We start from the raw sequence: 26,119 nt of genomic DNA on the forward strand, positions 1-26,119 counted from the left end.
ACCGGCAGGGTGAGACTTGGCGCCCTGCGCTTTCTTGTGAGCACTATGGCGCCTAAGTTAGTTGTAAGGAGCACCGTACTATATTGACAAGGCGGCATACGACATTTTGATGAGCCAGAGAAGGTACGCCGCACCCCCACAGTAGTGTAACTGGGGCTCCCAAGAGGGCCCCTCTACGTCCCTGACACCTGTGATGTCGCTGAAGTGTGTCCTTCCTCACTATTACGGATTAACGTACACTCAAGGCTTTCATACATCACGCCCTGGGGTAGTGTTGGTAAACCCGTGCCCCGACAAATATGATCCAAGAAATATAACGCAGACATTATTTAGATTTAAATAACTCAGTTTTAGAAAACAAGTTCACACGTCTAGGAATATAGGATTGGTTACGCATTAATGAAACTCTCTTAACTTATTTCGTCAGAATTTTATTTGATCCCGCGGCAACGCACGGGGACGGGCACGCTCGTTTTTAATAATTTGAATACATTTTTAATAAAATACAATATTGTTGAGTGGGATCTATTTTTATCTGTCAAAGCTTGATGTTAATATAAAATGCTGCAAGATTTTTTCAAACGTGTTCACATTTTTTACCAGACTGCCATATTGTCCGTTCGAATGTTTAACATTTGATTTTATTGGGAGAGATTAAGTACGGTGTAGGCAATAGAACATATGGTCAATTATTAAAATGTTACATCAATTCGAATTGTTTGAAGATAATTAATTACACACACATTTCGTACTTAATCAACACTAAACTTCATCAACAGTAAACATTATTTCTTCATATACCTGTCAATATTCAATATACATACCACCTCCCCCCCCCCTCCCCCGCACACACACGCAGCATATATCACAATAAAATACAGGAGATATAATAATTATGTTTCCAAAAGTTCGAAGATATAAAAATAAGTTGCATACGGGAAAGATGTGTGACTGTATTGGGGCAGGTAAACCTGATCGGAGTTTGTTTATAAATATGTCGGCCTTATGCTCAGTCGGCCTTATGTTCTGTCGGCCTTATGTTCTGTCGCCCTTTAAGCTTTTTGCCTCGTTTATCAGCTTTATGTCTACTTCTACATCTAACCCAGTGACGATGTCTATGCATGTGCCTATACAAGGACTGTAAAAAAAAATTAAGACGACTTTGCCTTATTTGTGTATGCGCGTGTGTGTGTGTGTGTGTGTGTGTGTGTGTAATCATTATGACTATTTCTATAGAACAGATCACTTTTGTTTATGAAATGAAGCTTCTTAAAAGTGTCAATTAAAAGCTGTCAATCTCAATGAGTACAGGCAGTTGAGTGGGCGGAGCTAAGAGGGAGTTTGACAGTGCAATGGCAACATCTGACCAATTGGCTGGAGGCGGACACGAGTCTTCGATTGATATTGGACCACCGCCCCACCCCTCAAAAAATGGCGGACCACCGCCACCTCTCCCTCCCCCCCCCCCATCCACAAGATAGGCCTAAACCTAACAAGCTTACATTTCCTTGTGATTATGGATGGACCAGTGGCGTCGCTAGGTCGGGTGTCACCCGGTGCGGCTTCTCAAAGTGTCACCCCCCCCCCACCACCAAAGAGAAAAAATTGTGTAATATATATATATATATATATATATATATATATATATATATATATATATATATATATATATATATATATATATATATGCCAACGTAGGCCTTTATATATAGTTGCTATTGGTAACACTTGCCTCTGATTTTGCCAAATGGTGTCAATTTGTGCACACATTATTTTAATCCATCTATAAATTTTGCAGTTGGTGTCACCCCCTCCCCCCTCCTGGTATTAGTGTTCGCAGTTAACACTAACCATTTCTATCTGGTTTCGGTTTTTACTACAACTGGATGTAGCTTGGTTTTTTCTACAGTTTGCGTGTTTACGTCATGGTGTCACCCCCACTTCCCCTGTCGGGATCTTCAATTTGTACTTAAAATACTTTTTAAAATACTTTTTACCTCTAACTAACTATACATTGAACTGGCAAAATGCATATTTATTCTTTTTATTTTTCTATTTTTTGTGTGTTGGTGTCACCCCCGTAAATGGTGTCATCCGGTGCGGTCCACACCCCCCCGCCCCCGCCTCGCGACGCCTCTGGGACGGACAAGTAGTCTGTAAAGCAAGCTAACCCTAAACCCAATCAGAAACCCTAAAAATAACCACAACCCTAATACCGGCGATTTGACTTTAAAACCTTCAAAGTTCATCTATCGTTTTTTAACTATTTTTTTCCGTTTCATAGTCCGAATTACTCAAGTTTGCATTGTTTCATTTCCCGAACAACTTAATCTTTCAATGTTTCATTTCCCGAACTGTTTAATCTTTCATTGTTTCATTTCCCGAACAACTTAATCTTTCAATGTTTCATTTCCCGAACAATTTAGTCTTTCATTGTTTCCTTTCCCGAACTACTTAATCTTTCAATGTTTCTTTGGCCGAATCATTCAATTGTCCAATCAATTCGGACGCTAAGAAACTCAAGTTTTCCAAAATCCATAAACGGCCAGTATATCCCGATGGCGTGGAGGTATTGATGTCGGTATGTAAAGTGGGCTCTCCAAAGACTCGAGTGTCCCCGCCATGTTTGATTAGAACTTGCCAGAACAATGGACTGGGCATGCCACATAGGATGACAAATTCACTTTTGTTTGACGTTTTTCTTTCTTAAAATTCTCTGATCGAACTCGAACGTTTTTGTTTCATGAATCATTCAATATTGAACTTGCCCGTAAGTCGCACATGGAGTATCCGAACAACACAAATATTTGGACACACTTTGTGTTTTGTTAGGCCACTAGACCCAGACCAAAACACGCGCATGCACTTTGGTGATCGTTTATTGCAACACACGTGCCAGCGTAGAGCGACCAGTCAAGCCACACGTGTGCTTGCAAACATTCAAACAATCTTTTAGAATGAAACCAAAAGTGCACAGCTCAACAAATACTTCAACAATAGAATGTTGAGTACACGCATTCTACACAGGTCGCCAAGCATATTGATCAAAACTGCCACACATAATTCTTGTCCATACTAGCATACACATCAACACAAACCCATAGATGAAAACTAGCACAAACATATACGTTGACACTTGAAACCCGTAAAATGACTGCCAACCATCTAATCCAATTGCCAACCATTTAACTCCGTTACCAACCATCTACTCCAATTGCCAACCATTTAACTCCGTTACCAACCATCTACTCCAATTGCCAACCTTCTGATCTCGCTGCTAACAATTAGCGATACCAACCATCTTGTCTCACTGTCAGTAATTTATTTTCCTTGGAAATATTTTTTCCATCTAGCCGACTATCGAGTTATTAAAAGAGATTTCTATTGATCAGTGTCATGAATGGAAGTTCAAATAGACTGACGACATCGGACATGGTGATGGCCTCCAAATAAAGCTATCACGCCTCAATATGTTCATATGGCAATTTCCATGCTCTCATTAAGTCTTGAGATGGCGGAGAACTGATTAGGCGAGGCGGTCGCTTCAAATATTCAATGCTAATACTGTTTACCCTGCCGGTGATCGGGCGAACGAGAAATCTTTTGAACGGCGATCATGCGATGCTCGCAAGTTGCTGACATTGTCTTCTAGCGATAAGAGTTGTCTGTCCATCATGAATGAGTTCCCCTCGCAAATGGCGACTTGCGGGTTGCACGAGAATCAGGTGGTGTAGCGGTGGTGTCTGTGCGCCCCTTCCCACCCCTTCCGCCCATGTTTTTCTCTGGACGCCGTGCACGAGAAGTGTCTAATCTTGATGACACCGTTCACTCGATGTGTTTGTTGCTGCCTCATTAGGGCGCCCATTAAAAGAGTCTTTAATTGCCCGACATTGTACACATCCCCGATAATTTGTTCAGTTTTTTTTTTGTTGAAAGCTTTCACCTGCATAAACTGGCAACAAACTCTCCATGCCTTTTCTTCTTCCGAAAAATTATCTCGAGAGAAATAAATAGCTGTATAAAATACGAAACTATGTGTAAGTCTATTGTAATTGTGAAAAATTTCGAAATAGAGATTTTGACAAATCTCGACATTTTACACCTCCCTGACTTGGAAAAAATGAACTTACAATATTGTCTGTCTCTCTGTGTGTTTCAATGTAGGTGTGTTACTCTCAGTGTTTCTTCCAGACTTTTTTCTCCGGGGGGGGGGGGGGGGGGCACTTGAAATTTTCGGGGGGGGCGGTAAACTTTCTTCGGGGGGGGGGGGCGGACACTGTTAAAAGGATATATTTTCGTTCGGGGGGGGGGGGGCGGTAAAAATTTTTCGGGGGGGCTTTGACCCCCCCGAAGAGATGCCTGGAAGAAACTCTGGTTACTCTGTAAACTCTACTTTGGTTTCTCAAATGCTGATAACTTGAGTACCAGTTAAATTAGTTGAATGACATTACATTTGTAAGTTTTAGTTTGTATGGGCAGGTTTTTTTTTCTTCCACTTTTGTTCGATTTTCGGAGCTTTTCCTTTACACAATTTCCGTCGAAACGCGGTGACTAGATTACTATTTCGCTTTCGCAGACAAATATATGATCTTATAACTGGATTCAGCTATTAGTTTCATTTTTAAGGGACATTCGATAACCGGAAGTAGTACTTTACTCTAGTTCTTCTTTTAAAAATACTGATAACTTGAGTACCATTTCAGTTAGAAATTTGTCAAATTTTGAGTGATGTTTGGTGACTTAATTAATGTTATTTCCAATTTTCCAAAAAATCAGTAAGAATTCGTAATTGAAACGTCTTTTCAATACATTTTTTACTTTTGTAAATCTCGAAGTTTTACACCTCCATGAGTTGGAAAATCATAGTTTTGTAATCTTGTCCGTGTGTCTGTGTGTGTATGTGTGTGTGTGTACCGTTACAGCTAGGTTGATGAAATTTCATATATAAGTATTGTATCAAAATCGTAGATCAGTATCAACTTTAGAGCGGTTTCCGATAACCGGATTTCAGATAGATAAATGAAATTTCACATGTAAGTAAAAGATCTAATTCTCTGCTGTCAAGTTTTGAGTAATTTCCGTTGGCCTGAAGTAGTTATTTTTCACTATTTCCGATTTCTCAAAAATCGCATGTGTATTTATAAAGTACTAATAATATTCCGCACTATTATACACATTTTGTTTTGCGTTCACTTTTTTACTTTCTCGTATATACGAAGTATAGAGAAAGTATTGTAATCGTGCACAAAAATCACTTGAAATTTTAACAATTTTCACCGTATTACACCTCAGTCCTTCATCACATCCGAAGTATAGAGGACTTATTTTAATCGGGCAAAAATTATCAATCCAGATTTATCAAAATTAAGAGGTTTTATGCGTAATCCAGTCTGAAAAACTGAGCTTTGCAATTCTGTCCGTATGTCTGTGTGTCTCTGTGTGTGTCCGTGTGTAAACACGATTACTTGAGTACCGTTATAGCTAGGTTGATGAAATTTCATATATAAGTATTTTATCAAAATCGTAGATCCGTATCAACTTTTGAGCGATTTCCGATAACCGGAAGTGGTACTTTTCCTACTTTGAATTTTTCAAAAGCCTATAACTTGAGTACTATTTCAGATAGATAAATGAAATTTCACATGTAAGTAAAAGATCTAATTCTCTACCTTCTGTTAAATTTTGAGTAATTTCCGTTGACCGGAAGTAGTAATTTACGCTACTTCCGATTTCTCAAAAAACTAATGTAAATTTTTAAAGTACTAATAATATTGCGCGCTATTGTGCACTTTTTTATTTGGCGTTCACTAGTTCACTTGGTGTGCAATTATTTTGTCTACGAGATTTTATTCTATTTTTAAAACTTTAAGTATTTAAAATGGATTAAAAATCATGTCAATAGCCCGAGTTCCCATCCCCTGTTGTTTTATATAAGAATATTCGAGAAAGTTTAGGGGAGATCACTCCCGGTTTATTTCTACGAGACTCTATTATATTTTAAAAAGTTTAAGTAATTAAAAATGGATTAAAATCATGTCTATTTCCCGAGTTGCCATCCCCTGTTGTTTTAAATAGGAATATTCGAGAAAGTTGAGGGGAGATCACTCCCGGTTTATTTTCAGTACTTTAAATTTTTTAATACAATAGAGTTCCATAACTAAAAACTGTTGCGCACCAAAAAAACATGAAAATGCGTCTTAAATAGCGCGGTAAATAGTACTTTATGGGGTCGTCCATAAATGACGTCACACTCGTAGGGGGGAGGGGGGGGGGCGTAATTTTGTGACGGTGTGTGATGAGGGGGAGGTGCGACGTCACACTTTTGCATTATAAAAAAAACAATGTTAGAAAAAGAATTGTAGCCGTTATTTCGCGTTTTAGAAACCCGTTTTAATAAATTGTAATAGGAATTGATTAAAATACTCTATTTTGTATTTTGACAGAGTTCAGACAAGATTTTGGAAAAATATCGATGTTTTAAAAAAAAATTCAACTGCAATTTTGAGGGGGGTTGTAGGCTGAGATGTGACGACATTTTTAAGGGAGGGGGGGGGGTCTGGCTTTTTGTGACGATGTTTGACGTAGGGGAGGGGGGAAGGTTAAAATTGTCAAAAAAAGCTTGTCGTCATTAATGGATGACCCCTATTTAGGAAATTTTAATTAATTTTTAAAAAGTAAATTAAGTATCCTATTATGTCAAATTTTAAATCAGATTGCATTGTCGTCTGGTTTTGACCTACGTGCCAAGTTTAAGAGAAATCGGTTGGTAATAAATGATCGAAATTTCGCTCGGCCGTTTCGATCGATGACGAATCAAGCACAAAACACAGGAAGCAAGTTAAATAAAAGCTTGTAAATATGATATGTGTTTGTGTAAAATACGTAGATGTAACTAAAGTTTCCATACTGAAAATATGTTTTAGAACTCTTTTTTTTAATAACAACTTTTCTTTTAAAACACGGTACGCTTGAATTTTATAAATGTCATTTTAAAGTGTGACTTTCACTGCGGACATAGAGATTTAATGAAATTAATAACTAAAACGAACTAGGGTCGTAATGTTGGGTGTCTACCTCTGCACATGAGGTACATTGATTCGTTGTCACCAACAAAGGGGTCAAGTGTACTTGATTCAATTGTCAAGCTGCAACAGGCACGGCGCACGGCGCCCTGGTGAGTGGCCCGAGCTTCAAGTGTGATCACCCACATTCTTTTTAACATGAGTCGGGTTTCTATATGCTATGACTAAACCGAATCAGGAGTGGCACCCGCCCCCGCCCCCCCCCCCCCACACCCGGAAAATGTGACGCCCGGATCGGTAATGTGGACAACACGCACCTAAACAACTTAAAATAACACAAATTTAGAAAACAATTTCATCGTCTAATAATACAATGTGCGTAACGTGTTGTAGAAACCCGTATAGAATTTTGTCTCTGTGTGTTGGATTAGATAGCATCGACTTAAGACGTTTACACTAGTTCTAAATATAGAAAACCTGTTTACAATTTTTTAAGTTCTTGTAATCTCGGCCGTCCACCATGTTTTTAGCGGTTTATCCATTCACTCGCGAAAAAAATGGGGGGGGGGGGGGGGGGAGGGGAGAATAATATAGAAAATATATACCTTTCCAAGTATCAGGCCCTTCCCACAAAAAACAATATATTTCTGAGCTAGATTGCTTGCGGGCACTTCACTGAGAATAATCCGTGCAAAGAGTTTTAAACATATTTTTCATGCATCTCTAAGAAGAGTGTGCCAGGGGGGTGTCAATGACGTAATTACAGGGGTCTCCAAACTACGGCCCGCGGGCCGGCCGCGAAGTCCTCTCATCCGGCCCGAGGAGATCTTTTTGTCCAAGGAAAAATATTTTATTGGTGATGATGAGGAACTTTGCGCAGAAAAATCAAAGACATGCCTGGAAGAAACTGGCCCCCGAACTGAAATTTGATAGTTAATGCGGCCCTCGGACTGAAAAGTTTGGAGACCCCTGACGTAATAGAAAAAAAATAGACTAACCATGCAGTGTTATCCCCCCCCCCCCCCCTTCAGGAAAAAATTAAAATGTCAAAAGGAAACCCTGCTCATGACACTATCAACTTAACCTAAAAAGTTCAGTAATTATCGTCAGAATTTTAAGTTTTTAACGTAACGGCTCGTTAGATTTATTTTAACGTGCGGTAAACTTAATTTATTCTTTGTTTCGCATTTCGCTTTTTACCAACTTCAAGTAGTCAATAGCTTACTTGGTTACCAAAATGGCCGTCACAAGCAAAAAAGTATAGATCTAGATCTAGAAAGAAATAACATTTTAAAATGAAGTTATTAAAACATCAATACATTTTATAGTCAAGGTTTGTTTATGCCTAGATCTAGATCTAGATCTATGTGATAATTCAATCATTTAAAATATTTAAAAAACCATGCTGATTTTAATTTATAAATTATTATAAAATTAGGCTAGATTCTAGAATCTAGATCTAGATTCTAGAATCTAGATCTAATTCTAGATCTCTAGATTCTAGAATTCTAGATCTAGATTCTAGATCTAGATCTACTAGATCTAAATCTATATAATAAATAGATCTAGGCTAGGGACTTGGATGAAATTTCAATTTTAAAAAAATAAATAATGTAGTACTACTAGTAGCACCAGTTTATAGAGCTCATTTAGACAAGAACAAAGATACTTTTATTTTAATTTTAGCTCAAACGGTTACGGAGTTATGAATTTTTAACGTATTTAATTTTCGGGTTTTTTTACTATGGGGTTTTCTCAATTTTTTGCTTCCCTACTTTTTTGGATGCGAACTAAAATCTCTGTAACTTTTTAAATAGCAGGTATTTTTTAATGAAAATTCACTAAGATCAAGCTTATGATATCAGTAAAAGAGTAAGATAAAAATAATTGAAGTGGATGAGAATGATCATAAAAAGTAATGTTAACAAAGAAGGTCACCCTCCTAAAATTTTTGAATAAGCGTCTTTGATAGGCAACACACAATCTGTTGCCAAATTTTTATTAAAAATCTAAATCCGGAGAATATATATATAGATCTAGATCTAGTTAGAATCTATAAAAACAACAATTTAAAAAAAAAAACAATACAAAGCAATTACCGAGACAGAACTAGAAACTTAGTTGAATACAAATCTTCTCTGACAAAACTGTTTAAGATCTACCAGGAACAAGCAAAGGGAAATCCTCCATTAGTTAGGCTTAGAACCGTTAACTTCCTAGATTGGGGAGGCACAACGTTCTCCACTCTACCACGACGTCTTATGTTGTTTATAAAATGTTAAATTATTTTGTGTATAGAAATGAATATGGTGTATTAGAAATACAAGGAGTTAACACTATCAAATCCACAAAACTATTTTAAAAAACACTATAAAACACAACAAAATATGAGCAAATCCACAAGAAAAATCAAATAAACATAGAAAGTATAACTTTAATACAGGTTATATGAGTGTGTAAATACTTAATGCCGTGTCCAAATAACGGCTACAGTGGTGTAGGCAGGGTCGGACCCCCAAAACTAAAATGACTACTTTTTTACTTTAAGCTACAGCTATTGACTTGTGTCCACAACTATTTTAACCAAGCCACTTGATGACCGGCATGATTTAAATATTCATGTCAACCTTCTTCTTGTTTCTACAGTTTTATTCTTGCACCTCTTTTAAGACTAAATAATTAGTCTAATAATTTCAGAAAATAAAAATACAGATAAGCAAGAAACAAAACCTCATCTATAATCATCGCTGTAATTAGTTTGTTATATATCATATATATGTTATATATATTAGCAGGTGCCCTGTCAAAACGACCTGGGACAAATCGGCCCCGTCAAAACGGCCCCGTTAATATGACCCCGTCAAATCGACTCCCGACAAACCGACCCCGTCAAAATAGCCCCGTCAAAAGGGCCCCGACTTATTGGCTCCCGTCAAATAGGCTCCTGTCATATTGACTTGCGACATGTAGGCTCCCGACAAATGGACTCCCGACATATTAACCCCTGACAAATAGGCTCAGGACATATTGGCTCCCGACAAAACGGCTCCCGACATATTGGCTCCCGACATAAGGACTCAAGACAAATGGGCTCCCGACAAATGGGCTCACGACATATTGGCTACCGACAAATGGGCTCCCGACATATTGGCTCCAAGCAATTGGGCTCCCGACATATTGGCTTTTGACAAAATGACTCCCGACATATTGGCTCCAGACCAATGAATGACCATTATTGGCATAAAAGTAACCATTTTGTCCTACCTCCAATGCCACTATAAATTCTTTTGAATGCCCGAACGAAATTGTTTTTCATGAACCAACATTAATTCACAAACAAATCGAGCCCTTAACAGCTAAATTCCACCAATTCTAAAGTTTTGATAATGTTTAATTTACAACAGAAAAGATCTGTTGCTTAAAAGCGAGCACAGAAGTGTAAATGTATGATATACATGATGTTTACATGATAACAGCATCTTGTTTTGATAACCTACAAGCATACTGCAGGTAGGAAGGTATAGCGTGGACCCTTCTCCCCACACACTGAGTTGGAAGAGCCTATCGACTCAATTATGGATGTCATAGATAGATGACCCCTAAATTAAAACATACTATATTTTATAATAGATAAACTAATATAAAAATAAGGCCTGCCGAACAAGAGATGCATACGTTGTGTTCAATGGCGGAACTAGAAAAAATGGGCAACACACAATAAGAACATAGGATTCTCACTGCTGGCCTGTTCGGGTTTTGAAAAAATAATTGTTTTTTTTTTCAATTTAAGCAAATTACAACATGTCATGTGTGTAAGTGCAATAGTCTGTTTTGAATATCTAGTTTATTTTATCTCTGCTATCAGATCTCTTGATCCCTAGACCAGGGGTCGGCAACCTGCGGCTCGCGAGCCGCATGCGGCTCTTTTGGTGTCCAATTGCGGCTCTTCAGCTCCATGCAAAAATATTAATAATATTTTATTTTATTTCCAAAACTCATAAAAATATTAGTCTGCAACACTTGGTAATAAACGATATAACAATAGTTATAAACAAAAACATTCACTACTCTATTAGAATATTTAGTTACTCCCTATCTCAGTTTACTTCATATTACATTGTCCATTCCGAATTGAAACATTCAACATCATAGTGGATATCACAAAGAAACTTAACCAACTAAGTATAAAACTGAAAGGAAAATCTAGCCTATGTCTTGCTTGAAGAAGTGGTTTGTTTCGAAAAAAAAATACTTTTTTTTGTTGAATACATTGTGAGCGGTAAATTACTTAATTACGAAACATCTGGAAAAAAAAATATCGTTATGAAACCAATGCTACTATACAACCACTTCAGCATTAATATAAATAAAATGAAAGATGTTTTCACAAATAAATTTGAGCTATTCAAAACAAATGCAAGTACTCTGACTTACAAAGTAGATCCTCTCAACACAAATTCAAATGAGATTATCTCATATATTCAAAGCTATTTATTTTAAATTATATATATATATATATATATATATATATATATATATATATATATATATATATATATATATATATATATATATATATATATATATATATATATATATATATATATATATGTATATATATATATATATATATATATTTTTATAGTTGTTTTTTATTATCAGTTATAATTTTAGGGTTTGCAGTTTTTGTTGCTTCCTTAAAAAGTTCAAATAGTTTCCCTAACTGTTCATCAGAGAAATTTTCTAGCATTTCGGGTGAAAGGTGCAACCCAAGTTCTTGATTTTTTTTCACTGCTCCTAACTGTTTTGCCAGTGTCACGTAGTATTTAGTCCATTCTCGTACAAATATTTCTGCATTTTCTGCTTGAGCTGATTTGTGTGCTTGAAATTCTGCCCTCAGATAACTATTTCCAATTTGTTGAAACTCTATTGGAAGTCCTCTGTGAAGTTTCATCAAGGCTTTATATATAATGCTCTGATTTTAATAACATGAGATGACGACATGGTAAGTACTAGATCGGATAATGTTGTAAATTGTAACTTTTGGCTCTTTCGTCTCAAAAGGTTGCCGACTCCTGCCCTAGACGGTCAAAAGTATATAAAACATGAAAGCTTTGTATAAGTTATGGTGTCTCGTTTTGTTTATTTTTATGTTTTTTTTTAAATTTATATTATTAATTTTAAATGCATTTCCTTTTTGTACAATGTCATTCTTTAGTAAGTACTTTATAAAAAATAATTATTAAGAGAAGTAATTACTTTTTAATTTGTTTAGTGCAAATCTATTTAAAGGAGCTTATGTGCACCCCTTTTTGACTATTTTAAAAAGGGAAATAAGTCATTGAAGTGGTTTGAACGTTTACTTATCTTTGATAAGTTTGATTGTATGAGAAAGAGGACTCGAATTTCACAATGGTTTAAAAACAAACGGAAAAAGAATACAAGAGCGCGGGGTGGTGTCTTTAGAAAAAAGATAATCCAATCGCAGCTATAGTAATCTTTTTACATAACAACCATCAAGTTAAAAATGCAAAAAAATTATATTTTTTAACTATATATTTTTTTTAATTATGGTCGGCTGTGGGCCCCTAAAGGGCTTGCCCCCCCCCCCCCCACATTGCAAGGTCTGGCGGCACTGTAGTTGCGCCCCTGGTTGTATTACATAAGAGTGTTGGATAAGCTAACTCTAAAGAATGTTGATGAAGGGGTCCCACTGGCAGGTGTCATATTCAATTAGACCGCTTTGCCGGGCGACTTAGTCTACAGAAACGGTATTGTCAGTGGTCTTTTTGTCTGGAGCCAAATTGATAGGAGCCTTTTTGTCGTGAGCCAAAATGACGCTAGCCTATTTGTCGGGAGTCGTAATGACGGGGGCCGTTTTGTGGAAAAACTAAATGGCGGGAGCCTATTTGTTGGGAGTCGTAATGATGGGGGCCGTTTTGTGGAAAAAACTAAATGACGGGAGCCTATATGTCGGGAGCCAAAATGACGGGAGCCTATTTGTCGGGAGCCTATATAACGGGAGCCTATTTGTTGGTAGCCTAAATGACGGGAGCCTATTTGTCGGGAGCCTATATGACGGAGTCTATATGTCGCTAGCCCTTTTGACGGGGCCCATTTGACGGGGTCATTTTGACAGGGTCGTTTTGTCTGGGTCGTTTTGACGGGGCCGTTTCGTCATTGGCCGAATTGACGCCGCACGATATTAGCATATATATTTAGAATAAATATGGCATTTGAAACAAATTATTTAATAATAAAACAATCTACTCATTTCTAAAAATATAAATTCTAATGTTTGAATTTAAATACAATAGCATTTGAAGACATGTTTATATCTTAGAAACTCTATAGGTCTAAACAAAAAGCTAGTGGATGAAATAAGCCAATTTTTCTCTGGGATAGTTTGAAAGATATACTTTTATTCAGCAGCTGATTTAAGCATTGAACGATGGCTGGGAAGAAAGGCAAGAAAGGAAAAAAAGGAAAAAAAGGAAAGCGAAAAGAGAAAAAAAGTGGCAAGGCCCCTCAGATGACACCACAAGAAGCCATTTTAGCCTATCAGTAATTTTTTTGGCATCTTATCAATCATGAACATTTTTTTAGCTTAAATTATTTTTATCAGTAGGCCCACTTTTTTTTTTATTACTAACGCTTTAGATTTTTCTGTAGTTGTTTTTATTTTATCAATAATTTTAGAAATATCCATGATTTGTTTAGCTACACTGAATAATTATTATTATTGATTAGAGTTTTAAAAGTTTATTTTGTCTGAATATTACATGACAACCTAGAGGAGAGAAAGATTATATCAGAAGAGTTAGATATGTTTAAACCTCTGATATTGGAAGTGTTGGATATGTTCAAATCTCTGAAAGTAAGAAGATATTTTTTTCAGAATCAATGTTGTGGAGAAAAAACTTGAAGATGTGTCATATGAAATACGTGGCTGGGAGGAAAAAAATGCGAGGAACTTAGCACGAGTAAGTCAACATATTTTTAAAGCACCAAAGCTGTACCACCCATAAAGCTGTACCACCCATAAAGCTGTACTGCCCATAAAGCTGTACCACCCATAAGATGTACCACCCATAAGATGCACCACCCATAAAGCTGTACCACCCATAAAGCTGTACCACCCATAAGATGTACCACCCATAAGATGTACCACCCATAAAGCTGTACCACCCATAAAGCTGTACCACCCATAAAGCTGTACTGCCCATAAAGCTGTACCACCCATAAGATGTACCACCCATAAGATGCACCACCCATAAAGCTGTACCACCCATAAAGCTGTACCACCCATAAAGCTGTACCACCCATAAGATGTACCACCCATAAGATGTACCTCCCATAAAGCTGTACCACCCATAAGATGTACCGCCCATAAAGCTGTACCACCCATAAGATGTACCGCCCATAAAGCTGTACCACCCATAAGATGTACCGCCCATAAGATGTACCACCCATAAAGCTGTACCGCCCATAAGATGTACCACCCATAATCTGTACCACCCATAAGATGTACCACCCATAAAGCTGTACCACCCATAAAGCTGTACCAACCATAAAGCTGTACCACCCATAAGATGTACCGCCCATAAGATGTACCACCCATAAAGCTGTACCACCCATAAAGCTGTACCGCCCATAAGAAGTAACACCCATAAAGCTGTACCGCCCATAAGATGTACCACCCACAAGATGTACCACCCATAAGATGTACCACCCATAAGATGTACCACCCATAAAGCTGTACCGCCCATAAGATGTACCACCCATAAAGCTGTACCGCCCATAAGATGTACCACCCATAAGATGTACCACCCATAAGATGTACCACCCATAAAGCTGTACCGCCCATAAGATGTACTACCCATAAAGCTGTACCGCCCATAAGATGTACCACCCATAAGCTGTACCACCCATAAGATGTACCGCCCATAGAGCTGTACCACCCATAAAGCTGTACCGCCCATAAGATGTACCACCCATAAGATGTACTACCCATAAAGCTGTACCGCCCATAAGATGTACCACCCATAAAGCTGTACCACCCATAAGATGTACCACCCATAAGATGTACCACCCATAAAGCTGTACCACCCATAAGATGTACCACCCATAAAGCTGTACCACCAATAAAGCTGTACCACCCATAAAGCTGTACCACCCATAAAGCTGTACCACCAATAAAGCTGTACCACCCATAAGATGTACCACCCATAAAGCTGTACTGCCCATAAGATGTACCGCCCATAAGATGTACCACCCATAAGATGTACCGCCCATAAGATGTACCACCCATAAGATGTACCACCCATAAGATGTACCACCCATACGATGTACCACCCATAAAGCTGTACCGCCCATAAGATGTACCACCCATAAAGCTGTACTGCCCATAAGATGTACCACCCATAAAGCTGTACCATCCATAAAGCGGTAACGCCCATAAGATGTACCACCCATAAGATGTACCGCCCATAAGATGTACCACCCATAAGATGTACCGCCCATAAGATGTACCACCCATAAAGCTGTACCATCCATAAAGCGGTAACGCCCATAAGATGTACCACCCATAAGATGTACCGCCCATAAGATGTACCACCCATAAGATGTACCGCCCATAAGATGTACCACCCATAAAGCTGTACCGCCCATAAGATGTACCACCCATAAGATGTACTGCCCATAAGATGTACCGCCCATAAGATGTACCACCCATAAAGCTGTACCGCCCATAAGATGTACCACCCATAAAGCTGTACCGCCCATAAAGCTGTACCGCCCATAAGATGTACTGCCCATAAAGTTGTTGCATTTTTGTTTAGAATGAGAAACTGAAAGATGAGCAGGGTCTGTTGCTCCAACAGTTGCTGAAGAGCCAGCGTGAAGTGCTGGCTGGTGGCCTGGCTCAGGAGAGTGCAACTAGAGAGGATGTCACACAGGAGATGCTGCTCAAATGGCAGAGGCAGAGGGAGAGGGAGAGGGAGATAGAGAGTAACTACATTTTCTTTATTTTCATTGACCATAGGTCTTTCTGTCACTTGGTCTAGGGTTGGGGTTAGGGTTAGGATTGGGGTTAAGATTAGGATTAGGGTTAGGATTGGGGTTAAGGTTAGGATTAGGGTTAGGATTGGGGTTAAGGTTAGGATTAGGGTTAGGATTGGGGTTAAGGTTAGGATTAGGGTTAGGATTGGGGTTAAGGTTAGGATTAGGGTTAGGATTGGGGTTAAGGTTAGGATTAGGGTTAAGATTGGGGTTAAGGTTAGGATTAGGGTTAGGATTGGGGTTGACTAAATTTGTTTGAAAGAGCTGCCTTTAGCAGGGGCACGGGTGTCTATTAAATAACTAAATGGTCATCTGGCACCCTAGAAGTAGAGCACAGTGCTGGCACTACTTGATTCAACTATCAAAATGTAACAGTGGCCACATACAGCCTCACCGTGGTCAGATGACCTGGCTCATCTATCAACACTATGGCACCCATTTTACTTTTAAATGGCACTCAAGGTGGACTCACATATTTGATGGCTAAGCTGAAGTATGGTTAGCACTAGGTAGCACTAGGTAGCACTAGGTAGCACTAGGCAGCACTAGGTAGCACTAGGTAGCACTAGGCAGCACTAGGCAGCACTAGGCAGCACTAGGTAGCACTAGGCAGCACTAGGTAGCACTAGGTAGCACTAGGCAGCACTAGGCAGCACTAGGTAGCACTAGGTAGCACTAGGCAGCACTAGGCAGTACTAGGTAGCACTGGGCAGCACTAGGCAGCACTAGGCAGCACTGGGCAGCACTACCACAAGAGTGTGTTACAGAATTAAAGAAAGAATTGTATGTGTTACAGAATTAAAGAATGAATTGTATGTGTTACAGAATTAAAGAAAGAATTGTATGTGTTACAGTATTAAAGAATGAATTACTAGCTAAAGAGAGAGAAGTCTCGCATGCTGTGAGGGACTTGAACTGGTGGAGAACCTTTAGAGACTCAGGGCAGCACCAGCAGCAGATGCACATCAAGCTTTTAGAGCAGGAGATCCGGGACATAGAAACCAGCTTCATGGAAATGGAAGGTCAGAGTTAATCACAATGTCAGGGATGTGCGCAAACCTCTCAACTTTGAGGCTCTGTTTAAGGTTACAACCAGCATAATTAACAAATCTATTTTTAATAAACTTTCTCGAATATTCTTATATAACACTACAGGGAATGACAACGCGGGATATAGACATGATTTTTAATCCATTTTTAATTACTTAAATTTTTAAAAATAGAATCTCGTAGAAAAAAAGAATTGCGCACCAAGTGAACGCCAAAACAATCTGTGTATAATAGTGCGGAATATTATTAGTACTTTATAAGTTCATTTTCATTTTTTTTTAAATTGGAAATAGCTTAAATTACTATTCCCTTTCAAAGAAAATTACTCAAAATTTGACAGAAGGCAAAAAATTAGATCTTTGACTTATATGTGAAATTTTGTTTATTTATCTGAACCAGTGCTCAAGTTATAGGCTTTTAAAGAATTAAAAGTTGAATAAGTCCCACTTCTGGTTATCGGAAATCACTGAAAAGTTGATACAGAATGACAATTTGATATAATACTTATATATGAAATTTCATCAACCTAGCTGAAACAGTACTCAAGTTATAGTGTTTACACATACACACACAGGGACAGAATTGCAAAACCCAGTTTTTCTGACTCAAATATGCATAAAACACCAAAATTTTGATTAATCTGGATTTAGAATTTTCGCCCTATTAAAATAAGTCTCCTGTACTCAGTGTGTGATGAAGTACTGAAGTGTAAAACTGAAAACTGTCAAAATTTCATTTGATTTTTGCGCACGATTACAATACTTTCTCTATACTATGTATACGAGAAAGTAAAAAAACTTAAGGGCATGGGCAGTTGATAGTACCAACTTCCTTATTTCCGAGTCTAATATTTTGGCTAAGTACTCAAAGGGTTAAGCATAAAAATATTTTTTTATTTTGTTAAATCCTCCGTTGCCATGGTGATGGCGGCCATATTTTAGATTTTATTTTGGTGGCACAATTATGTTCACATTTTGGTGGCACAATTATGTTCACATTTTGGTGGCACAATTATGTTCACATTTTGGTGGCACAATTATGTTCACATTTTGGTGGCACAATTATGTTCACATTTTGGTGGCACAATTATGTTCGCATTTTGGTGGCACAATTATGTTCACATTTTGGTGGCACAATTATGTTCACATTTTGGTGGCGCAATTATGTTCACATTTTGGTGGCACAATTATGTACACAATATGCACTGTTCTTTTTTTACTTGCTTGAACTCTATTTTGAGAATTTAAATACTAAAATCATATAGGCCTAATAAAAACATTTTTATTGGGGCGGTACTGTTAAAAAAGAATATAAAAGTCTATGGGAGATCACACCCACTTTATTTTTAAAAAGGGTGAATGTTTCTGAAACATTGTTGCAATGAAAGGAAATGACTGTGGTAAAAAGATGCTAGCAGTGTTGTCCTTTATCTACTCCCTCTATCCCTCTGATGACAGCCCACTTAGTGAGGGAGAAGGACGGCTCCATCTCTGAGATGGAAAACCTAACACAAGAAGCTTTGTCTCAGCAGAAAGACCTGGCTGCTCAAGTAAGGGAAACTACTCTTTCTTAAACTCTCTTTTCATAGATTAGGTATGTAATTAGCCTTGTACCCATAAAAGATTGTGCATATTATAAACAATGGTACATGTTATGGAAGACTATGCATGTTATAAAAGATTATATTTCTTTTGGGGGGGGGGGGGGGCATAAACGTTCTTTGGGGGGGGGGGGGGATTGCCCCTACCCAAATAATTGCATGAAAGAAACTCTGCAAGAAAACCACTTTTAAGATTAGACAAAATTGGCTTTTTAATTCATTGTTTACTCGAGAATCAATGACTTTATATTACTGTGTGCACTCTCCGGCTTGAGACTATTTTCTACTACATGCTCCATGTGATGTCATGTTTCCTTTTTCAAATTACTATGTATGTTTTTACTCTGCTTGTGTTTTCTCTATAGTGTTATTGACAGATAGATAAATACACAGACAGCGAAACTATTATTATAGATATAATCTTTTATAACAAGTACAATCTTTTATAACATGTACAATCTTTTGGTTTTGGTTTAGAGAAAAGAGACAACACAATCAACCTAGCTCCCGTTGTATCCTTCCTCAACGGGTCATTTATCTCATTGATAAAAGAATTGTACATGTCTGACAAAAGATTGCACATGTTATAAAAGATTGTACATGTTATAAAATATTGTACATGTTATAAAATATTGTACATGTTATAAAATATTGTACATGTTATAAAATATTGTACATGTTATAAAATATTGTACATGTTATAAAATATTGTACATGTTATAAAATATTGTACATGTCTTGGTTAGAGGGCCATGTCAATGCTTGACAAAACAGATAGACAAGAAGTCATCGACAATGATTGGCTGAGAAAAGAGGTCAGTTTTATTTTGTTTACAATGTTGACGTATATTGTGGTAGGCATTGAGTTTGAACTGCTCTTAAAGGAATATTTACTAGCAGCTTGTATGATCTTAAAGGTGGCTCTTCATCGCTTGGAAACCAACAAAGCTTCTGAGGTTGTGGCAAGACTGGAACAAGAAAATCTTCACCTGATGGCTGAACTTTTTGAATGTTCTGTAGAAGATCTTAAGGTATCAAGGTCAGTTAAATGTTGCCCTAGATCAAAGTGGGTCACGGTCACTAGAGTTCTTTCCCTAGCTCAAAGCAATTTTCAGATGAGTGTTATTAGACACAATAAACTTAGTTATTAGACACAATTAACTTGGTTATTAGACACAATAAACTTAGTTATTAGACACAATAAACTTGGTTATTAGACACAATAAACTTGGTTATTAGACACAATAAACTTGGTTATTAGACACAATAAACTTGGTTATTAGACACAATAAACTTAGTTATTAGACACAATTAACTTGGTTATTAGACACAATAAACTTGGTTATTAGACACAATAAACTTGGTTATTAGACACAATAAACTTGGTTATTAGACACAATAAACTTGGTTATTAGACACAATTAACTTGGTTATTAGACACAATAAACTTGGTTATTAGACACAATAAACTTGGTTATTAGACACAATAAACTTGGTTATTAGACACAATAAACTTGGTTATTAGACACAATTAACTTGGTTATTAGACACAATTAACTTGGTTATTAGACACAATAAACTTGGTTATTAGACACAATAAACTTGGTTATTAGACACAATTAACTTGGTTATTAGACACAATAAACTTGGTTATTAGACACAATAAACTTGGTTATTAGACACAATAAACTTGGTTATTAGACACAATAAACTTGGTTATTAGACACAATAAACTTGGTTATTAGACACAATAAACTTGGTTATTCCCAGATCATGTTATCTGACTCAGCTAGATGACACTGAGAATCTAGAACACTCTGGAATTTTGGAGCTTGACCTTGCTAAAATAAATGTCACATCTGATGATGAGATAGAGGAGCAAGTCAGGAAACCTTTCAGAGGTAAAGTTTCAGCCAAATGTAGGACATTTTTCAGAGGTAAAGTTTCAGCCAAATGTAGGACATTTTTCAGAGGTAAAGTTTCAGCCAAATGTAGGACATTTTTCAGAGGTAAAGTTTCAGACAAACGTAGGACATTTTTCAGAGGTAAAGTTTCAGACAAATGTAGGACATTTTTCAGAGGTAAAGTTTCAGACAAATGTAGGACATTTTTCAGAGGTAAAGTTTCAGCCAAATGTAGGACATTTTTCAGAGGTAAAGTTTCAGCCAAATGTAGGACATTTTTCAGAGGTAAAGTTTCAGCCAAATGTAGGACATTTTTCAGAGGTAAAGTTTCAGACAAACGTAGGACATTTTTCAGAGGTAAAGTTTCAGACAAATGTAGGACATTTTTCAGAGGTAAAGTTTCAGCCAAATGTAGGACATTTTTCAGAGGTAAAGTTTCAGCCAAATGTAGGACATTTTTCAGAGGTAAAGTTTCAGCCAAATGTAGGACATTTTTCAGAGGTAAAGTTTCAGACAAATGTAGGACATTTTTCAGAGGTAAAGTTTCAGACAAATGTAGGACATTTTTCAGAGGTAAAGTTTCAGACAAATGTAGGACATTTTTCAGAGGTAAAAATTCAGCCAAATGTAGGACATTTTACAGAGGTAAAGTTTCAGCCAAATGTAGGACATTTTTCAGAGGTAAAGTTTCAGACAAATGTAGGACATTTTTCAGAGGTAAAGTTTCAGCCAAATGTAGGACATTTTTCAGAGGTAAAGTTTGAGCCAAATGTAGGACATTTTTCAGAGGTAAAGTTTCAGACAAATGTAGGACATTTTTCAGAGGTAAAGTTTCAGCCAAATTTAGGACATTTTTCAGAGGTAAAGTTTCAGCCAAATGTAGGACATTTTTCAGAGGTAAAGTTTCAGCCAAATGTAGGACATTTTTCAGAGGTAAAGTTTGAGCCAAATGTAGGACATTTTTCAGAGGTAAAGTTTCAGACAAATGTAGGACATTTTTCAGAAGTAAAGTTTCAGACAAATGTAGGACATTTTTCAGAGGTAAAGTTTCAGCCAAATGTAGGACATTTTTCAGAGGTAAAGTTTCAGCCAAATGTAGGACATTTTTCAGAGGTAAAGTTTCAGCCAAATGTAGGACATTTTTCAGAGGTAAAGTTTCAGACAAATGTAGGACATTTTTCAGAGGTAAAGTTTCAGACAAATGTAGGACATTTTTCAGAGGTAAAGTTTCAGCCAAATGTTGGACATTTTTCAGAGGTAAAGTTTCAGCCAAATGTAGGACATTTTTCAGAGGTAAAGTTTCAGACAAATGTAGGACATTTTTCAGTGGTAAAGTTTCAGCCAAATGTAGGACATTTTTCAGAGGTAAAGTTTCAGCCAAATGTAGGACATTTTTCAGAGGTAAAGTTTCAGCCAAATGTAGGACATTTTTCAGAGGTAAAGTTTCAGACAAATGTAGGACATTTTTCAGTGGTAAAGTTTCAGCCAAATGTAGGACATTTTTCAGAGGTAAAGTTTCAGCCAAATGTAGGACATTTTTCAGAGGTAAAGTTTCAGCCAAATGTAGGACATTTTTCAGAGGTAAAGTTTCAGACAAATGTAGGACATTTTTCAGAGGTAAAGTTTCAGCCAAATGTAGGACATTTTTCAGAGGTAAAGTTTCAGCCAAATGTAGGACATTTTTCAGAGGTAAAGTTTCAGCCAAATGTAGGACATTTTTCAGAGGTAAAGTTTCAGCCAAATGTAGGACATTTTTCAGAGGTAAAGTTTGAGCCAAATGTAGGACATTTTTCAGAGGTAAAGTTTCAGACAAATGTAGGACATTTTTCAGAGGTAAAGTTTCAGACAAATGTAGGACATTTTTCAGAGGTAAAGTTTCAGCCAAATGTAGGACATTTTTCAGAGGTAAAGTTTCAGCCAAATGTAGGACATTTTTCAGAGGTAAAGTTTCAGACAAATGTAGGACATTTTTCAGAGGTAAAGTTTCAGACAAATGTAGGACATTTTCAGAGGTAAAGTTTCAGACAAATGTAGGACATTTTTCAGAGGTAAAGTTTCAGCCAAATGTAGGACATTTTTCAGAGGTAAAGTTTCAGCCAAATGTAGGACATTTTTCAGAGGTAAAGTTTGAGCCAAATGTAGGACATTTTTCAGAGGTAAAGTTTCAGCCAGATGTAGGACATTTTTCAGAGGTAAAGTTTCAGACAAATGTAGGACATTTTTCAGAGGTAAAGTTTCAGCCAAATGTAGGACATTTTTCAGAGGTAAAGTTTGAGCCAAATGTAGGACATTTTTCAGAGGTAAAGTTTCAGACAAATGTAGGAAATTTTTCAGAGGTAAAGTTTCAGACAAATGTAGGACATTTTTCAGAGGTAAAGTTTCAGCCAAATGTAGGACATTTTTCAGAGGTAAAGTTTCAGACAAATGTAGGACATTTTCAGAGGTAAAGTTTCAGACAAATGTAGGACATTTTTCAGAGGTAAAGTTTCAGCCAAATGTAGGACATTTTTCAGAGGTAAAGTTTCAGCCAAATGTAGGACATTTTTCAGAGGTAAAGTTTGAGCCAAATGTAGGACATTTTTCAGAGGTAAAGTTTCAGACAAATGTAGGACATTTTTCAGAGGTAAAGTTTCAGCCAAATGTAGGACATTTTTCAGAGGTAAAGTTTCAGCCAAATGTAGGACATTTTTCAGAGGTAAAGTTTCAGCCAAATGTAGGACATTTTTCAGAGGTAAAGTTTCAGCCAAATGTAGGACATTTTTCAGAGGTAAAGTTTCAGACAAATGTAGGACATTTTTCAGAGGTAAAGTTTCAGCCAAATGTAGGACATTTTTCAGAGGTAAAGTTTGAGCCAAATGTAGGACATTTTTCAGAGGTAAAGTTTCAGACAAATGTAGGACATTTTTCAGAGGTAAAGTTTCAGACAAATGTAGGACATTTTTCAGAGGTAAAGTTTCAGCCAAATGTAGGACATTTTTCAGAGGTAAAGTTTCAGCCAAATGTAGGACATTTTTCAGAGGTAAAGTTTCAGACAAATGTAGGACATTTTTCAGAGGTAAAGTTTCAGACAAATGTAGGACATTTTCAGAGGTAAAATTTCAGACAAATGTAGGACATTTTTCAGAGGTAAAGTTTCAGCCAAATGTAGGATATTTTTCAGAGGTAAAGTTTCAGCCAAATGTAGGACATTTTTCAGAGGTAAAGTTTGAGCCAAATGTAGGACATTTTTCAGAGGTAAAGTTTCAGACAAATGTAGGACATTTTTCAGTGGTAAAGTTTCAGCCAAATGTAGGACATTTTTCAGAGGTAAAGTTTCAGCTAATTATAGGGGTATAAGATTCAGATTTTTGTTGAAAAGTAACTCAAGAAATAGAATGTTAGACAATCCAATCTTAAGGAGAAAAAAATTTCTTAAAATAAGAATTTGCTCAACTAAGCCCAAAAAATTTAAAACTTAAAATTTTAATCTTCAGGTTGGTGTAGAATGAAATGTGTGGATAATTTAATTTTACCGTTTAAGTTCATTTTCATGTAAGGATCTTTACAATGTGAATTTACAGTAACCTCACCATATACTGTTAAACTAGATAAGTATCATTATAAAAATGTATTGTATGACATAGATATCTACGCATCAACGCATATATATTAAAAAATTATATTAATGCGTTAATTTGTTACCATTCTTATTCATTTGCCTATTACTTTAAAATCGAATTAACAAGGTTAAGAATAATTTAACACCAAAATATTGCTGTAAAAGGGTTTTATCTTCAACTATTAATAAAAACAGAATTGACTTTCTGTAATTTGATGCAAAGATTAAATAATTTCTGAAAAATGTATTTTAAACAAAAAGATAAGATGCACAATACATTTTACGGAAATCAGTCCCACTCCGTGCGAGTATAGCGTTAGTTGTACGTCGATTGTTCACACTCCATTCCATTCCTCTTTACTTTATTTCACTCCATTCCATTCCTCTTTACTTTATTTCACTCCATTCTATTCCTCTACTTTATTTCACTCCATTCCATTCCTCTTTACTTTATTTCACTCCATTCCATTCCTCTTTACTTTATTTCACTCCATTCCATTCCTCTTTACTTTATTTCACTCCATTCCATTCCTCTTTACTTTATTTCACTCCATTCCATTCCTCTTTACTTTATTTCACTCCATTCCATTCCTCTTTACTTTATTTCACTCCATTCCATTCCTCTTTACTTTATTTCACTCCATTCCATTCCTCTTTACTTTATTTCACTCCATTCCATTCCTCTTTACTTTATTTCACTCCATTCCATTCCTCTTTACTTTATTTCACTCCATTCTATTCCTCTTTACTTTATTTCACTCCATTCCATTCCTCTTTACTTTATTTCACTCCATTCCATTCCTCTTTACTTTATTTCACTCCATTCCATTCCTCTTTACTTTATTTCACTCCATTCCATTCCTCTTTACTTTATTTCACTCCATTCCATTCCTCTTTACTTTATTTAACTCCATTCCATTCCTCTTTACTTTATTTCACTCCATTCCATTCCTCTACTTTATTTCACTCCATTCCATTCCTCTTTACTTTATTTCACTCCATTCTATTCCTCTTTACTTTATTTCACTCCATTCCATTCCTCTTTACTTTATTTCACTCCATTCCATTCCTCTTTACTTTATTTCACTCCATTCCATTCCTCTTTACTTTATTTCACTCCATTCCATTCCTCTTTACTTTATTTCACTCCATTCCATTCCTCTTTACTTTATTTCACTCCATTCCATTCCTCTTTACTTTATTTCACTCCATTCCATTCCTCTTTACTTTATTTCATTCCATTTCTCTTTACTTTATTTCACTCCATTCCATTCCATTTCACTCAATGTGTTTTTGACGTAGTTTGATGAATTCTAGGATATAGAGGGTGTATGTGAAGTGTGTGGGACTGTGGAATGTGGGTTGTTGGGTGTGTGTTTAAATATGAAGTATGTGGTGTGTGTGTTTAAATATGAACAGTGTGGGGTGTGTGTTTAAATATGAAGTTTGTGGGGTGTGTGTTTAATTATGAAGTTTGTGGGGTGTGTTTAAATATGAAGTTTATGGGGTGTGTGTTTAAATATGAATGGTGTGGGGGGTGTGTTTAAATATGAAGTTTGTGGGGTGTGTTTAAATATGAAGTTTGTGGGGTGTGTGTTTAATTATGAAGTTTGTGGGGTGTGTTTAAATATGAAGTTTGTGGGGTGTGTGTTTAAATATGAACGGTGTGGGGTGTGTGTTTAAATATGAAGTTTGTGGGGTGTGTGTTTAAATATGAAGTTTGTGGGGTGTGTGTTTAAATATGAACGGTGTGGGGTGTGTGTTTAAATATGAATGGTGTGGGGTGTGTGTTTAAATATGAAGATTGTGGGGTGTGTGTTTAAATATGAAGTTTGTGGGGTGTGTGTTTAATTATGAAGTTTGTGGGGTGTGTTTAAATATGAAG

The 26,119-nt window shown here is 36.6% G+C and overlaps 1 protein-coding gene across 2 annotated transcripts in view; it reads left to right on the forward strand.

Annotated features, from left to right (window-relative positions):
• Positions 1-8,213: 8,213 nt before the first annotated feature.
• Positions 8,214-26,119, forward strand: part of LOC131931246 (coiled-coil domain-containing protein 83) — a 39,412-nt gene continuing 21,506 nt past the window's right edge. Inside the window, exons 1-9 of one of the 2 annotated variants that reach the window (XM_059287980.1) lie at positions 8,214-8,355; positions 13,452-13,586; positions 13,921-14,005; positions 15,863-16,031; positions 16,937-17,104; positions 18,590-18,681; positions 19,479-19,547; positions 19,650-19,771; positions 20,503-20,633. In XM_059287980.1, the coding sequence (XP_059143963.1) occupies positions 13,474-13,586; positions 13,921-14,005; positions 15,863-16,031; positions 16,937-17,104; positions 18,590-18,681; positions 19,479-19,547; positions 19,650-19,771; positions 20,503-20,633 (949 nt within the window). In that variant the 5' untranslated portion in view covers positions 8,214-8,355; positions 13,452-13,473. The remainder of the gene's footprint in view (positions 8,356-13,451; positions 13,587-13,920; positions 14,006-15,862; positions 16,032-16,936; positions 17,105-18,589; positions 18,682-19,478; positions 19,548-19,649; positions 19,772-20,502; positions 20,634-26,119) is intronic. The other variant, XM_059287972.1, reaches the window with a different exon arrangement.

This window comes from Physella acuta, unplaced genomic scaffold, assembly GCF_028476545.2.
Source record: "Physella acuta isolate Inbredline_101_S28 unplaced genomic scaffold, ASM2847654v3 ptg000103l, whole genome shotgun sequence".
Classification (NCBI taxonomy): domain Eukaryota; kingdom Metazoa; phylum Mollusca; class Gastropoda; family Physidae; genus Physella; species Physella acuta.